General features: G+C 40.7%; 2 protein-coding genes across 2 annotated transcripts; both read right to left on the reverse strand.

The window, feature by feature from the left end:
- Positions 1-565: 565 nt before the first annotated feature.
- On the reverse strand, positions 566-7,274 carry LOC104508211 (C-type lectin domain family 1 member B-like; the record flags this gene model as incomplete). The annotated part of the gene is given in 6 exon segments (XM_010149755.1): positions 566-720; positions 1,811-1,924; positions 3,072-3,164; positions 4,258-4,360; positions 5,548-5,624; positions 7,253-7,274. Coding segments are annotated over 6 exon segments (564 nt in total), but the record flags the coding sequence as incomplete, so codon positions are not given.
- Positions 7,275-9,342: 2,068 nt separating this feature from the next.
- LOC104508212 (natural killer cells antigen CD94-like) lies at positions 9,343-16,092 on the reverse strand. Its single transcript, XM_010149756.1, has 6 exons — positions 15,966-16,092; positions 13,351-13,449; positions 11,959-12,045; positions 11,545-11,699; positions 9,823-9,935; positions 9,343-9,463 (listed from the first exon to the last, which is right to left on the reverse strand). Exons 1-6 carry the CDS (start codon positions 16,090-16,092, stop codon positions 9,343-9,345), a joined length of 702 nt encoding a protein of 233 aa, XP_010148058.1.
- Positions 16,093-17,871: the final 1,779 nt, after the last annotated feature.

The following is a 17,871-nucleotide window of genomic DNA, read 5'->3' on the forward strand; positions in this document are numbered from 1 at the left end:
TGCTGTCATTTAGCTCCAGAAAGCATTTAAAACCGACAAAGTTCAAAAGGCAGCATGCAATCATGTATTTAATTGAATGAACTAAGACATTTCAAGTCATACAATGCTCATATTCAAATCTTTAGGTTTTGTTGCACACTGAAAAAAACAGAGTGAAAAAAAATGTTGATCACCACCACTAGCATAGCAATTACTTGCTGTCTGTTGTTGCCGTAAGGTTTTATTAGCACAGCCAGAGCCTCCAATTGTTCTGTATTATTGATGTTATGTTGTTCATAGTGATAAAAAAAAATATCTAAGAGATTTTCTGAATGAAAGACTCACTGCTTATGACTTTCACGAGATCCATGACATTTATGTCCACTCTTTGGATGTTGCTATCCTGTGTTGCTAGCTGCCTCATCGTTACATGTTTGTGCTTAAATGCCCTGCAGTCTGCATTGCCTCAGACCTGGGGGACAGGACCTCTATTTCTATGCAACATCAAGAGGTACTTGTTGACAGGTGAGGACTTTTGAATAGTTGATACCAATGCAAAGAAATACCAGTAACATAGGAACCATACCAACTTGCTTTTCCTTTTCAGCATAAGAAGGGTGGCGTTCTGTGAGAAACAAAAGTCTCCGCTTTCCTACGATGTGGCCTCTTTTACTGAAAAGTAGAAACAGGTGTTGCCTCCGAACCATTTCCAGTTTGCAGGGCAGAGTGAACATGCGGGCCCTAGAAGAGAAAGAAACCGTCAGTCCCTTAAAAACAGCTAAAGGTAAAGGAGTCTACACCCACAGACCTGAAAGTCAAAGTTATGCAGAACTGAAACGTATATGGCCCTCTATTGGTCACACCTACACTCACTTTACTTGTTTATTTTAAAATACATTATTCAAATACATTTTTTAATCTAATATAGTACATAACATCATTGCTTAATCTGATATAAAGCCTCAGCAAGTTTGCCAATGACAGCAAGCTGTGTGGTGCAGTCAACACACTGGAGGGAAGGGATGTCATCCAGAGGGACCTGGACAGGCCAGGGAGGCAGGCCTGTAGGCCAAGTGCAAGGTCCTGCACATGGGTCGGGGCAATCCCAAGCACAAGGACAGGCTGGACAGAGAATGTATTGAGAGCAGCCCTGAGGAGTGTTGGTTGATGAGAAGCTGGACATGAGCCAACAGTGTGCATTTGTAGCCCAGAAAGCCAACTATATCCTGGGCTGCGTCAAAGGAAGCGTGGCCAGCAGGTCAAGGGAGGGGATTCTCCCCATCTGCTCTGCTGTCATGAGACGCCACCTGGAATTTTGTGTCAGTTCTAGAGTCCTCAACATCAGAAGGACATGGACCTGTTGGAGTGAGTCCTGAGGAGGCCACAAAGATGCTCAGAGGGCTGGAGCCCCTTTGCAATGTGGACAGGCTGAGAAAGTTGGGCTTGTTCAGCCTGGAGAAGAGAAGGCTGCAGGAAGACATTATAGCAGCCTTCTGTACCTGAAGTGGCCAGAAAGCTGGGGTGGGTCTTTCTGTAAGGGCAGGGTGTGACAGGACAAGGGGTAATAGGTTTAAACTGAAAGCGGGGAGGTCTGGATTGGATATCAGGAAGAAATTCTTCCCTGAGATGGTGGGGAGGCACTGGGCCGGGTTGCCCAGAGAAGCTGTGGATGCCCCATCCCTGGAAGTGTCCAAGGCCAGGCTGGATGAGGCTTGGAGCAACCTGGTGTCCCTACCCATGGCAGGGGGGTTGGAACTAGATGATCTTTGAGGTCCCTTCCAACGCAAACCATTCTGTGATTCTATGATCCTAACACATAGGCTGTGTGAACAGTAGTTGTACTTATGATCATTCTTACTGGTTGGATCACTCATCAAGCAAAATTTCTCTTTTAGTCCTTGTAAGTTTTCATTATGTTCCACAGATGCTTTAGAATCACTGAGACCTGGAGTTTATAAAGATCTTCTTTAGTGAGACAAGAAGGTTGTGTCTATGCTACTGCATAATATGTGCTTCATCATCAACTGCAAATTTACTTTTTGCAATAGTGTGCTCACATGCAACTCTGATGCTTGTGTCACATATTGTGGGATTAGCAGATGAGGAAATGATAGATAAAGAGATTTCCAAATTGTAAATGCAGTTTAATCACAGTACCATTGCCGGCCACTTGTTAACCTAATAAACCACTAAAATAATCAAAATAATATGCTTAAGAAGGATTATCTTGAACTAATGGTGTCGCTCTTAAAGGAAATGTTATAAGCTTTTGAAAAAAATGAAAATTGTAAACATATTTCAGGTTGAAACAACCTTTTATTTTTAAGGGCTGGTAAAACTTCTCTGAAGAAAGTGGGGAGGGGTGTGCTTTATTTATCTTCCTCAACAATATTTAGATACCAGCTTTTGGTAGCAACAGCTCAGAATGACTATATCCAGTCTTTCTGATAGAGAGTATAGGTACACTCATGTAACACATGATAAAAGCTAATATACGTATGAGAGTCTCCAGTTCTCTTGCACATCTGAGGTAGACTGGGATGACTGTGTGAAACAGGCAAAAAAAAAAGAGATTTCCTCACAAATCTGAGTGATAGAATTAATCAATTTTTAACATACTAGTATGAACTAATTTAAGACAGTCTACAAACAATAAAGGTTTATCAAAGGCATGAGACAAGAACTGCTTTTCCAGTAGAGAGACTTGAACAACAGGAGAAAAGGAGAAGGGAAACAACAAACTGATTTATGAAAGTCAACCTTATAATTTTATGATTGAGTTTGAATTAGCAAATAAATGATGGACGAGGACAGGATCCATTCCTCCCACGCTTTCTAAAATGTATCATCTTGACTTCTACATCCCTGCTGTGGGCACAGGTCCAGACAAAAATTTGCTTCCCTCAAAGCCTTATGTGCACCAAGCTGCAGTGTTTTCATCACAGGCAATTAGGAGGAGAGGAAAGTACAGTATATGTGGGGACAATGAGCTATGTCTGTCCTTCTTGTAGTCAGTCTGCCACCTTTCTTCAGTGCAGTTATTCCCAAGGGGTTAATATGAATAAAGGAAGACAGAATATTTCAGCACCTACCTAGGACTGTCGTTCCTATGGTGAGGGCCAGGCACAGTACAGACAAAGTGAAGATAACTGGCCACCATACAGCAAAGGGAAGAGAAACCTTCCCTGGGAGAAACCAACAGTTTACCTTGAGGGCAGGCACCCTGTTCAGCAGCACTCACAACCCTCCACTTCTCCGTGAAGAGCCATCTGGTGACTCTTTAAAGTATTGCCATTCCAGACTGTATTATATTTTAAGGATCAACCCAAACACAAGTTGAGATGTGGTGCCTCTGTTGAAGAGGTCTGTTTCAAATTAATTGCTGTACACAGTTTAAACAGAACAGGTTGGGGATTCCTTGCCTTTCACAAATGATGAAACTATGACACATTGCAGTGATCCTTTGGCTTACAATTAGGTGATGCTCCTGCTCTCCTTTGACAGTGCTGTATTGCTCTGCTCTGTCAGAACAGAGTAAGGAAGTGTTTACATACCATCTTACACTTTGCACAAATCCTTCCTGCTCTTAGGGCACACAGTGGCTGCATGCCAGCTCCAAGATGAAGCCCAGTTCAGGAAAACTTTGGAGTCCAAAATATCCATTGCTGTTTCCCTGGATACAGAAGTTTCTGAGAGATACCATCACCAAATAGTCATGACAATGCAGTATGATGGTTGTTTCAGATGAAGAAATACTTAACTCAAATGTGGATGCCCTCTTTAAGTATATGGTTTAGCCCAGCCAGAGCTATGGGACTTGAAGAAAGGAATTACATGACCTATGCATACAGGCCAGTGCTGCCTCATCCCTTCTGGCTTTAAAGGCTATGCATCTTAAGCATTTTCTGAAAAACTGAGGTCCAGAGGGCAAAATGTGAAAGTTTTTTCCTGTTAAAGTCAGATTGTCCTGTCTCTATAGGCATTTCCTGTAATAATAAACAAACAATAAATAAAACTAACCAAATTAAAGCTCATTCCTGAATTATTGAGTTTGATCCTGAAGTCTTTTCATACAGAAATTTAGGGCAAGTAATGGAAGTAGTTTCACTCTGCATTTTTTCATGCTGTTTTTTGCTAGGCAAAACAATACAGATAGGGCATAGAAATAAACATTAAACCTGTAAGTGCATATTTTTCTGATTTACTGAGCTGGACAAGAGATACTGTTCCTATTGTCATTGTCTACCAGAATGTTCAAAGAGCAAGTGTCAGTCATACCTTGGTTGATGTTTAGGGACATGTGGTGTCTGGCTGGATGCTGTGGCAGGTGATTTAAATTAGAGTATCCACCCTCCTCCACTGTATTCACATGCACTGAGGACTCATTTGTGGTTCAATAACGATCCTCTTATAAGACAGACTGAATGATTTGTGAAAGAGAAGCAAAAAGAAAAGCAGAAACAGGGAAGGTATAGGAGAATGAGTCACACTTCAAATGTCCTAAGGCAAGAAATTCATATTCAGGTATTACATGTAACGCCTCCATTTCCTCCCTCAGGGGAAGAACTCCTCTCTTCCCACCCATGACATCTCAGCCCGGGTCTGGGACAAGTAGGGATTACATAAGTCCCAATAAATGTATGGCCTGGTAGTTCCCCCATTTTCCACTTAACCTTCCCATGACTTTCATTTCCTTTGAACTTTGCACACTTTAAAACAGAACCTTTGATTCATCTCAGAGGCAGACTAAATTCAGTTCTGCGCCTTCTTCATTGTTCAGTGTTAAGGGCTAAAAATCTAGGTGTCTATTCAATTGAGAAAAAAGTTCACAGCTGCAAATAGCTGCTGAAACTATTTAATCACACCGAGGAGGCAGAGGTGCTGCCCAGAGTCCTATGTCATCTTCTTAGAGGGAGAAGTGGCAAATGAGAATTTAGGAAAAAGGTCTCAGACAGGATTTAACAAATAAGAGAAGTGAGCCCTTGTGGCAAAGGCTAACCACATACTGGACAGACCTAGCAAGAGTGTAGCTAGCAGGGTGAAGGGTGTGATGTTTCTTTTCTCTCCAGCACTTCTGAGTATGCAGCTGAATACTATGTGCAGCTTTGGGCTCCCCCCCAAAAAAAAAAAAATCCCATAAAACACATAAATACTAAAACTGGTCAAGGGGAGAGCCACCAAGATGCTTAGGAGCTGAAGCACTTGATTTACAGGGTCAGACTCTGACAACTGAATTTGTTCAGCCTCAAGAAAACTAAGGAGGATCCAATTTTGGTCTTTCACTTCATGAAGAGGTTATGAAGAAGACCGTGTCAGACTGTCAGAAGTATACAGTGAAAGGACAAGACGCAGTAGTCATAAGTTACAGGTAGGGTGGTCAAATATTGGAAGAGGTGTCCAGGGAGGGTGTGTCATCTCCATCCTTGGAGATTTCCTGAACTTGGGACCAGACTGATCTCTCTATTAGACCTGCTGAGCAGGAGTTTGGACCAGATGGACTTTAGAGGTCCCTTCCAAATCGAATCTCTCCATGGCCTTGTGATGTATGAATATGAAGGAAAGACTTACTGTGAGTTTTAGGGGAGGATGCCCAAGGGAACAATAGATCACCTGAAATAGCATCATCTGTTCTTCTTTCTTGTAACCTGGAGACAAAAGTTTAGAAATTGAGAAACAGACTGGATACTACTTTCTTTAGTACCTCAGATTCTCTGCACCACCCAGCTACAGAAGGAGCCCCTTTTTCTTCCTGCAAAGCTTGGCTCACAGCTTGCTAGCCCTTCTGCATGTGCTGTGCACCCTTCCCTTTTTCCTCTGGAAGTTCCCTACCTCCGTTTTCCTCTGGAGAGCATAGGATGTATTGAAGTCACGACGACATGAGAGAAGGTTCTGAAAGGTTGGCACCTCACCTGCTGCCTCAGATGTTTCACATGAGTAGAGTTTTATTTAACACAAAACAAATATAAAAACTGGTCAAGTGAAGACACAGACAGAGTGAAGGACCATGCTCCATGGACAAAATTATACCAGTTGAAAGATTCTGTTAAGGACAGAACATACTGTGGGAAAGAGCATGCAGGCTTAGAATGATGCGAGTCTGTAGGGTGATAGTGAGATTGTGTAACTGAAAATCTGTCATTAGAGATACATGAGCCAGAGCCCAGACTTCTGTCATGGAGTCCAGGCACCCCCAAGAAAAGAATCATGACAGAACCATAAGTGTCTTAAGTTTTAAGTGACATTGTTTAAAAGGAACCCCTGGAAATCATGTGGTTCAGCCTCCTTCAAAGCTGGGTTAACTCCGATCTCTGATGAACTTGCTCAAGGACTTGTCCACTCAAGTTCACGCAGTCTCCAAGGATGGACATCTTCCAACCTCTCTGGATACCTGTTCCTGTGTTTGGCTGTGAAGAATGTTCCACTTGTGTCTAACTGGGATTTCCCTCACTACAGGGAATCTGTTATTTGTCATTTGCCTCTAGTAATGCTCTTATCAGCCCTGGCAGGGTATAAGTATGAATATGGGGACAAGATAGTGGGCTCCAAAGGAGCACTTGCTGATAAAGACATAGTCCCATGTCTGTTATTGTAGCTGTACTCCTGGACACCTCCTTGTAGTCTTTTAGTCCCCTTTTACTGATTTGAAAATATATCAGTGAAAGATGAATATATTAGTGAAAGATGTTAAAAAGGTTAAATGTTTTAAGATTCTGATTTAAAATAGAAAGAAGCAGAGAAGGAAGATTTAGGGACAGATGAGCATCATATTATTTAGTAAGTTGGCTGACTCTCAAAGGGAAGGGGATTTTATTTTGCTGCTTTCTACAGGCAGTGTCTGTGAACACAGACTGGCACCATACTATTTAGCATCTTGGTGACAGTGTGTTTCAGCTTGTGAGCACTGGCATCTACTGGCAAGCCTGAATACACTCCAGGACAGCGAATGTGCTCATAACAAGGATGATGGAGGCCACTTGGAAAGAGAGAGGATGCATTCAGTGCAGGGCCTGGAGCAGAGAGAGGCTTGGTGGATGATGTGAAGAGGCACTGTGCAGCCAGGGTGTTTGGTTCAACTTTTTTACTTCTGAACCTGAGTTTCTGACATCCATGAACTCTGCTTTTTCCTATCCAGCAGCTGACATTTAGGGTCATCCCTTTTCACTGCCTTGGTTATCTCATTGTTGAAAGACAAATGTGAAGCTGTTTTGCTCCTTCCACTTCTGAATGGCACTGCAGGACTTGTTCCCTCAACGCATCCCTTCATTCACTTCACCCCTGTCTTCTTCACTGTCCATGTCCTGTTTGAATTGATGTTGAAGACACAACTTCTCTTTAGTTACACACATTTCAAGATTTATAATGTCTCAGACTCTACACAGGGCTTTATATATATATCTCACACTTAATATAGAATAGTAGGCTTTATTTTCCATACAAAATGTGCTTTAAATGAACCGCTTTTCTGAACTTCCTAGGGCCATGGAAAGATTGTGGACTTCCCCTATCCCCAAAGATAGTGGGCCTCCCTGAGAAGCCTGTGTCTTGGGCTCCATACATGTGTGGTCAGGAAAACTGACAGCCTCTGAGACAGAAGGCAGGGTGAAATAATGCATTTGCTTGAATTTAAAATACTAGGTACTATAGATTCTCCCCTCTGAGATGCACCACTGTAAACATGGGAAAAGCCCTTTCCAAGCTGCTGGAGCCAAGATTTGGGCTGAATCCAAATGGAATTTACTATATGAAGATACAGAAATTGTTTATACATCCATCCATAGAAATGAAATAAATGTACACTGCAAGTTATCACCACTCACCTAACCTTCCATCAGTAATAGTGAATGCTCCCTACAAAGTCACACCAGACAGTCAGCAGCAAACCCAGAGGATAACATTTATTTTTCACAATGCATCCACCAAACACAAGTGTATAGCAAATTGCTAGAAATAAAATCGAGTTAATTTATGGGAAGAAAAAGAGGTAAAATGTGGCAGCTTAGATGCTTGCTGTGAATTATTTTCTTCAAGTTGAATGGGTTGAAACAGATGAAACATTGTATCTTCCTTGTATTGTACCTCGTACTTCCTACTGCAACAGTAAGGAATTCTAGGTAGTTCAACTGGTGCTTTTGCCCATAAATCAGGACTTGGATCTACTGAGTATAGTGAATTTATTCAGTTCACACACATCTTTCAGCACATTAGGAAAAGAGGTTCATTTTTTACCAAGAAACTGCTTCAGTCTTTGAGAATATTTTCCAAGGAAATATTGAATATTAAAGATACATTATTATTTTTTCGTTATTTTAAAAGAAAGTCTCCAAACACTAAGGCATATACACATAGATACAAGGTATATATTGACAAGGAATATATGCATATGTAATACAAAACAGATGCTGACATAGAAAACTTAAAAGAACTCATGCAATAGAACTACACCCAGAAAAGTGGAGGCATCATTTTCTTTCAAGTATGACGAGTGCTTTAATAACACATGACTTAGAGAGTGTGCCGTGGGCTCCAGAGGTCCCAAACAGTGTGGATATAATACAAGAGTTCAAGTAAGATTTGTATCAATGGATCCTGCATCTGTTTGATTACTGATTATGTGTAGCTCTGTATGGAGCACGTAATTATTATCCTCCCTGCTATTTGCATAGCAATTAACATTATGGTAGCAATGAAATGGCTCAGGTAATGTTTTAATCCATACATGGCATTTAATTCTACTTTTCACAGAGATTGCTTCCATGGATTCCCTGCAGTCTTCTAAGAAATGTCTTTTTTTTTTTTTCTACAAATATTAATGCGTATGTGGAAAGAAGTTTATGGATTAATACAGCCTTGTGTTCTTTCTGTATCCCTATACCTCAGACAGGGAAACAGCTGAAAGAACAGATTTAGGAAAGAAATCTTTGCCTAGGCAAACTGCTCTAGAAAAGGATTATGAGTGGATGGTTGTTAGTCATCAGGAATGTAGCTGGACTGGTTCCTGAGTGGCAGATGTAGTGTAAAATGGTGACTAAAGCTCAAGAAATATAGAGAACTGTGAGAATGTGTGGTTGTAAACCCAGAAAGTCAAGTAAGAATTATTGCTTGACTGTATCAAAATCTTTCAAGTTGTTTCCTAGGCCTGTGATTTTTGCTCTGTAGGTTTTCTTCTCTCTCTCATTTGTGAGCCTGGGAGGGAAAATGCAGGCAAAGAGGAAGATTTAGTCTCTAATCACCTGTCGATTTGAATCACCATTCTGAGAAAACTGCATGATAAACAAACAGAAATAATAATAAATCTAAAACTTCCGGTTCCTAAAGTTGGTATCTCATAATGTCAGAACCCACATCCCTTCTTGCAATTGTTCTTCATGTGAAATGAACAGCCTCTTTCTCACAGATCCAGAATTGCTTTGTTGAACAGGGGTGTCTGGCATAAATAACACGTTCATAATAGGAGGCACAGAAGATGCTGTCAGAAAACACAACCCTAGGAAATGAAAAGATATAGGTTATTGATGTCTCTGTGACACCATGTGATCTGTATCTGGACCATTTGTAATCATTCTGATTTGCCACAGGAATGTAGAGTTATTCCCCTCTTGGATCTGTTTTATTTGTATTAGGAGGTCTTTTTGAGTCTGGTGCATGTGATTGAGCTATACTTTGCCACCCATTGTTATTTACAGGATATGATTTTGGACCTCCATAGCAGATACTATGATCTGCATGCTCCTCTGCCATCGCACATGTGACAAACATGGGAAGGTAAGAAGAAGCACAAGTTTCATATAATTTACTGTGACACATTAGATAGAACCATGCTGGTCCTAAGTTATGAAGATTTACCATTTTGTTGCCTCTTTTGAAAAAGCTGTTCCATCTTCCCAGTACCAACTGCTCCTTTCAGATATGTATGATAATCCAACCCAGTAAAACTGTGAATCCTGCGGCAGAAAAACCTGTAGGCATGGGAAAATCATCACAACAGTATTTCAAATATATGACCTAAGTTCCTGCATCTTCCAGCTGTGAAGGTTCTGCAACCAAAGGAGATAGCTCTTACTCAATAGGAGAGTAACAATTGTCTGTGCTTGATTTCCACAAAGCAATGTTGACTGCTCTAGTTATAAGAACATTCAAATGCTATTGTTTATTTAATTGCCACAAGTCAAATGTATCCTGGATCTGTAAAAACACTGCTACCTACTAAGTGCTACCTAAGAGATCCCTCAGCATCTTAGCCTGTTCAGATCTTCCAGATACTCCACTGCTGCTTAGTAGCATGTTTAGGGACTCATCCAAAATCTGAAATCCACAGCTGGCCTAAACTGGTCTGGCCTCAGTTTGGCTGCAGCTGCATATATCAAATGTGGAAGAAAAAGCAAGCACCCAGATATCTGGAATCAAACTATCCAAGGATTTATATAGCATACCAAAACTGTCATTTGAATTTTGTGATGAAGGTGCGGTGTTGAGGTGTCTCCCAACAGTGTAAACCACAATTCTGACCTCAGGATACTGCCAAACTTAGTAATATCAAACTCAATAACCACTTTCTGTTTTGTTTCTACACATCTGATTTTAATAATAATAATAATAATAGAAAAAATCCAAAAGGCCAGCCTATGTGCCTTAAAATAAAAGAGTTGAGAACCCCTATCTGAAACTAACTAAATCGGATAAAAGGAGAAAGATTTCCAGGGAAGCTTGTTTCCTTTTAAACATTTTATGTAGCAAAACCAAAACCAAACCAAACCAAACAACAAACAAACAAACAAAACAAAACAAAACAAAAATATAAGAATATTTAGGCTTTGTGTAATTTTAATAGCTGTTGAAAACTAGTTTCCCAGGTATGTGTAGACAGAAAGTGAAAATATGGACCCAACATCAAATTCCAGATTTTGTGTTAGTCAGAAAAAGCCCACTAAACTAGTAAGACTTCATAAAATTATTAATTCCCTAAACCTTTTTCAGTCATCATTATATAATCCTCTGCTATCTAGCCTTTGTGCCATCATTGACACTACTCTGTGAGGGTATAACACAGGGTCAGAAAACAACCTTTTATGGTCACTTTGCACTGCAGTGTGTAAATGACAGTGCCATGGTGAATCGGCCACCCTGGGTTTCACGTAGATGTGGGTTTGATGCTGGGACCCATCAGTAATAAAACGTGTGGAAAGAGATAATGAAAGCATGAATTCCGTGTTCAGGGTCTCTCCACCATGCTGAAAATCATCAATTTGTTTTCTCTGTGAAAACCTAAGTGTTAGCTAATTAAGGTATTTTATACAATGGTTTATACTATTTCTCATAATACATAATTTCACAATTTAGAAAGTGTTGCAAGTCAGCTATTTCTCATAATACATTATTTCACTATTTCTCACAGCACACAATTTAGAAAGTGTTGCAAGTCATGAATATCTTGTGACTTGCAGGAAAGCCACTTGGCCCCAAGAAAATTATATACATACACGGTAAATGACCGAACTATTGTCTGCCTGTGAGATTGCTGGAAGTTTAAAGTGTGTCATAAAGAAATGCATGAGGATAAGACTGTACCATCTTTGTTTTGTCTTTTAGCACAAGAAGAGTGGAGTTTCTTGAGGAACAGAACTCCTGGCTTTGCTTCCATGTTTTCTTCTGCTTTGAAATGTAGAAGCAGTTGTCCACTCCACTGTTTTGCCACTTTGCTGGACAGAGAGCACATTTTGTTTCTGGAAATCAGAGAGAGCATTATGTAGACCTGCAAGGAACAGAGGGACTTTACTTACTGACTTGACAGAAAAGAAGATTAAGGGTAGCCATGAATCAGCTGAACTTTTCAGAGGCGAGGGACAAGTTGTTCTGCATGCTAGTGTACACATATCCACATCTCAAATACTACCACAGTTAGAAACACACATTTCCCCAATGATTTCATAGTTTCTCAGTCAATGGTGGTGATTTGTGTTTATTTACGTAAGCTACATTTACCATTCTTCTCCCTCCCTTCAAAACACAATGCTTCCCTCATTTTCTGCAGCTTCTTTCCTTCTTCAGGCTCCTTGGAAACCTGAAAAACTGAAGGGCAGGGAAATGTTTGTCAAAGACTCTTTTCAAAAAATTGTAACTTTAATCGTAGCTTTAATTTGTAGCTTTTGGCATTCTTCTGGTTTATGTCTATTTCATTTGAATGTCCACCACTGTGTCTACATCATCCACATTTTCTTCACCAGGAGGGTTGTACAGCACTTGGAAATGTCACTTGGGAAGGTGGGGTGAGTGCCCTTGAAGATTTTAAAAAGTCATCTGGACAAAGCTACAGGTGACTTTATCTGGTGTTGGTGATTTGGGGTTGGGTCCAGCTTTGAATGGTGGGGAGGAGAGGGTGGGTGTCCAACTGGAAACCCGGGGTGTCAGACTAGAAACTCAAAGAACTGCCTCTGAGCTGACATTTCTGTTGTGCCATGAGTGTTTGTCCTGGGCACTTGCAAGTGCTTCCTTCCTGACAAAAAGAAGCTGGGAACTCTTTATCTCTGCTTCCAAATGTAATGTGGCATCACCTTTGGAAGCGAATTGCTTCTAATTAACTTCTACTAGCTGATGTTTCTAATCGTTGGGCAAATGCATCAGTCACAATGTTTGGATGCCAGGATTGATTGCCCTTCCTGTGAAAACCTTGGGATACAAGAAAAGGAGGGAACGGTAACTTAAATATTCAGCTAACAGTCACAGGGGGGCACTATTATGTAGATAGCGTGGCTAAAGAGATGAGCTTCTAGTTGTGAAAACGATCCATTTCAGAAATGGGTAGGGATTAGGGTTTAGAGTCAGTCAGCAGTTAGGGCTAGATTTTAGGGTAAGGGTTAGGGTTAGGTTTAGGGGTACAGGTTAAGGTTGGGTTTGTGGTTAGGATTAGCATCATAATGATTTAAGGTTAGGCATTAGGTGTTAGGGTTATGTTTAGAGTTATGATTTAGGATTAGGGTTAGGTTTAGGGGTTGAGTTTATGCTTAAAGATAGGGATAGAGATAGGGATTAGCTTTAGTGTTAGGGTCATTAAGGTTAGGATTAAGTTTCAGGGTTAGGATTAGAGTTAAGGTTAGGGGTTAGTTAGGTTTAGGTTTTGCATTAGGATTAATGTAAACCTTAGGGTTAAGGTAACTGTGAGTGCAAATATTAGAGACCTAAGTGACCTGTGCTGTGCTGACACTCAGCTGCAGGGGTACTTCTGAGAGAGAACTGGACTCTTGTTCTTCTTGCTGTATTATTTCTATTGGGAGGATAGAGACACCAGGAACAGTCTGAAGGGGAGAAGCAGCAGCTGTACGTGTGGAACTCACTCCCACAGCAGCAGCTGGGGAGTACTTACACAGTAGTACTTACACAGGGCCATCATGGCTACCAGCCCCATCAGCAGCACCAGGCACAAAGTGAGGAAAGCAAAGGCTACGGGCCGCCATATGAAAGGTGAGGCAGAGGTTCCTGGGATAAAAAAAAAAAAAAACTGTTCATCAACAAAAACATCAGCTCTCCTCACCATGCAGTGGTATTATCTCCCCTCTGACAACACCAGTTCAACTTTATCCCTTCTGCAGAGCCTCTGCTTTTCTTACTGCAGTTTTTGCTATCACCATTCTGAATTTCCTGGAGTAATTTTGAGAAAATATCTATTTATCTACTGAGAATATTTATTAACTGAGACTCTAGTGTTTTAGAGGAAAACATCTTCTCATGAGACACATAAACAGATTAGATTTTGCAGTTCCAGCAGTCCTGGAAATAATAAAACAATCCCTAAGACTTCTCCACCTAGAAGAGGAAAAATTACCATCTAGTTTTGGATAATTACTTCTGGAACTCATGGCTGAACTTTCTAAATGATTGCAACATTTGAACATTAAACTGTCCATCTTCAATCTCTTTCTCGGAATTTCCATCGTTGTTCAATGTCTAATCAGGAATATAGTTCTCCAGGATTTTACAGCTGACTATCCACTGATTAAAATCTTCTTTTTGATATATAAAGCATTTTTCTCTTTTGGGAAGCAGTGCTCTACAATATTCTGTAATACACTTTCATACCCATTCTAGAGTGTTCAGGTTAATTGAAAAGTATTACACACGTATTTTACTGCAGTCCAGTGCGTCAGAGCAAGCACCTCCAGAGAGCTAACCTTGTGTTAGATGAGAAGAAACACACTCCAGAGGTGCCCAGAAGTCCAGATACACTTGGCAACTAAAACTTACATAGCCAAAGTTAAGGGAGATGACCCTAACCCCACCAAGTAAGGTAATTTGAAGAGATTGCAGATGACATCGCATTGGGGTAGTATGAGAGGATAGAGGCTAGAGGGAGAGGGTAGGGCTTCCTTTTTAAAGAGACCCCAGAATCCTAGAAATGAGCTGTAAGTGCAATGGCTCAACAAATGCAAAGTCCAACACCTGTAACAGTACAACTCCATGTACCAGTACAGGCAGGGGACTGACGGGCTAGAAAGCAGCTATGCTTCAGCATCCTGGTGGACACGTTGAACATGAGTCCTCACATGCCCTTGTGACAGCAAAAGCTGACCAGCACTGGGTTGCATTGCCAGACTGCAGCAGGCAAGTCAAGAGAAGTGATGATTCCACTCAATTTGTCAGTCATGATGCCACATCTGGGGTATTGTGTCCAGTGCTGATCTTCCCAGTTCAAGAGAAATGTCAGCTAACAGCAGGGAGCCCAGCAGAGAAACACTGAGTTGGTCAGGGACCTACAGAGAGGCTGAAGGACCTAGGCTTATTTAGCCTGGAGAAAAGAGAGCTAAGGAAGGTCCTAATTTCAGTCCTCCACTACCTAAAAGGGTTTTATAGGTGGAGGCAGACTATTCTCAGGGAGGCACAGAGAAAAGATGCAATACAACAGTCAGAAGTTGCATCAGGGAAACTTTTGACTAGATGTGAGGAAAAAAAATTCTTCTCCTTCAGCACCGGAACCAGTGCCCAGAGCAGTTGTGATATCTCCATCCCTGGAGGTTTCCAAAATGCAGGTGGGTAAGGCCCTGAGCAACTTGATCAGACTTTTTGAGCAAAAGATGGGGAAGGATGAACTATAGAGGTGCTTCCCAACTGAATTAAGTCATAAGTTTGTCTACTTTACATGTTCTCTGTCCATATCAAAAGGCCATTTGAAGAGTTTTCAGAGCTTGCCAACCTGTTTCTTTCTGGGAAGATCTGCCCCTAGATCACAGATCACAGTATTTTACCGTTGCTTTTCTGGCTGGTGCTTCTCAACTTCTCCATCCTCTTTGTCAAGCAGTCAGTCTCAATGGATAGCCCTAGATATTTTCCAGACAGCACCAGAGATGTTAATTTAGGCTTTTTCTACTCTACCCAAACTACGAATAGCAGCAATGATGTTTATTTCACACATAAGCCACATGGTGAATTTATAAGTAGCAACAACAGTACTCAAGTCATCATTTTATGATCTCAGTGATTCCATGAACACAATCCACTATCTTAGTTAACACTCAGCTTGTTTATAGAAAATCTTTGAGTATAACCAAATAAAAATATATACTTCTATCAGAGCTTACATTCACTATTAAGACTGACAAACAGGGCACCTTTCTACTCCTGACAGCTGAGGAAATTGCTTTCATTTCCAAGGCCTGCATTATCTGATAAAACTATAGTGCCTTCTTCTCTTGTAGTGCCATGCTGTAATAAAAGAGTCCTATTAAAAAAAAAAAATCCATAGAAAGGTTGAATTCATTTTCTGTAGTGAAGTAAATGGAAAAAATAATTGCAGTAAAGATAGGCTTCAGAAAAAATATCATCTGTGGTCATAACAGCACATGAGACTCCACTGTGATTATTCCTTCTGCTGTTTTTATGAACATTTATCTAAGAATATACTATGAAGTTTAGAAGGACTCCAAAGCAATCAACATGAACATGCAAATTCAAGTTATGCCCTGATTTAGATAGAAAAGCTAATTTCCATTTGTACTTACTGTCTGCTGTAACACAACTGGCTGGAGCCTTAGATGCAGAACATTTGTTGCTGCTTGAATATCCCAGACTTGTAACTGAAGCTGAGGGTCGTAAATTTAAAGTGGTGTAGCCTTCCTCATCCTCCATCTCCAGCTCATCACGCTGCTTTCCTGCAATAGCAGTACTTTGGTAGTACTGCAGTGAGACCAGTAATAAGGCGATGAGAATGGTTCACATTTCAGTATTTCCAGTGAAACCATGGAGGAAGCTGGCTCTGTACTGATTATTGTGTTATATATAGTAAAGTGTAACATATAGAAAGCACTTTAAGGAGTTAAAGTGACACTGTTGAAGGTGATTATTTTTGTCCTGAATGGGGAGTCTTGGTTCCTGGCTGAAAACCAACTGTTTCATTTAACTATCCACCTGAATTGACCATGTAAATACAGCAAACATCAGGATTGTCTACCTCTTTAAAATAAGGTGCTCTAGAAATAGTTGAGAATTTGAGTGTAGAAGTGGCTTTTCCATCCTCACTCTCCATCTCTAGTGCTCTGCAGTGCTTCACTCCAGGGCTGAGCTGTAGTTCTTAAAATCTTCAGTGACTAACTCTCCTTAACAGAGCAATGCCCCAGACATGATGGGTCATGTCATGGTGACAGGGTGAGTCAGAAGGAAACTGCAAGAGAGGAATTTCTGTGTTAGCTGTTCCTGCTCTTGTGCGTGAAGTTCAGAGTCTCCCATATGCAAAATAGTATCAACAGACAGGAAACACATTCTTCCTGCCTGGCTGTGCAGATAATAGATTTTTTCAGAGCAGAAATATCTCTGGTTGCATGTATTTCTTGCATTGTATCTTACCCATATGCAAAGAGAAGGCATGATGGAAAATCTGGGAGTAAGGGGTGCTTGCAGTCAGTTTTGTTACACAGAGTCACACAAGGAGTGACAGTCACTGTGTATTCATGGTGTACCCTCGTAAAAACCTCATGCTAAATACGATGCAAAAATACTTGTCCATTGGGCCTGCAAATTGTGTTGGCACCTTTGTGTAAAAAGGGCTTTTTCTGCAGATAACTGGGAGTCAGGTGTATATGATACTGAATTTTGTTGTAAGTTTTCATGCAAGTAACCTCTTCAGTCTTAGCAGCAATTTCTCCCACACGTAATGAATTGCCTTTGGGGAAACTTTTCTCCAACCTGTTTTTGCTTCAGAGAGAAAGCAGGTTGTAAAGTAGTTTTCTTGTATTATTTTGGTAGCTCTGAATTCAATAAACAATTAATTATATCTTTTTATAAGTCACTTTTTAAACAGATCCTACTGCAAGAACAAAAGTAACAAAAGCAATAAGATGACGCTTCATCATCATGGGCTCTGTTCTTGCAAGGATCCAAGGGAGGCAAAATTCCTTGTTTCTTCAGACTAAAAAAAAAAAAAAAAAAAGGTCTTCATTTCAGCACAACCCCTGTACAAATGTTGTTACTGTGCTGGACAAATCAGCTGTGTTAATTAACCATAATGTCACCTTGAGAATTGCATCAGCCAGAATGTAAGAGTGGGGGGTGCATTGGGAGGAGTGGAATTTAAACATGGGAAACACACTGTTGGACAGAACTGTGATTCAGAAATGACATCTCAGTCAATACATGAACAGTATGTTTCTATGTCTCTTCCCCTGTCAGGAAAATCTCCTTTCAATGGAAAGGGGGATACAGTCAGCTCATCCTTATGCCTGTTCAACTGGTTACACCATCTGGTATGTCCTTTGTCAGTTTTTACTTTGCTGGACAAGGTTGACCACTGCAGCACTCTGAACACCTGCAGTGAATGGTAGGGCACTGCCTTCCTTCCTTTCTTTCTTCCCTTTTTTTCTTTCTTTCTTCCTTTCCTTCTTCCTTCCTTTTTTTTTTCCTTTGTTTTCTTTC

This window comes from Eurypyga helias, unplaced genomic scaffold (genome assembly GCF_000690775.1).
Source record: "Eurypyga helias isolate BGI_N326 unplaced genomic scaffold, ASM69077v1 scaffold9174, whole genome shotgun sequence".
Classification (NCBI taxonomy): Eukaryota; Metazoa; Chordata; class Aves; order Eurypygiformes; family Eurypygidae; genus Eurypyga; species Eurypyga helias.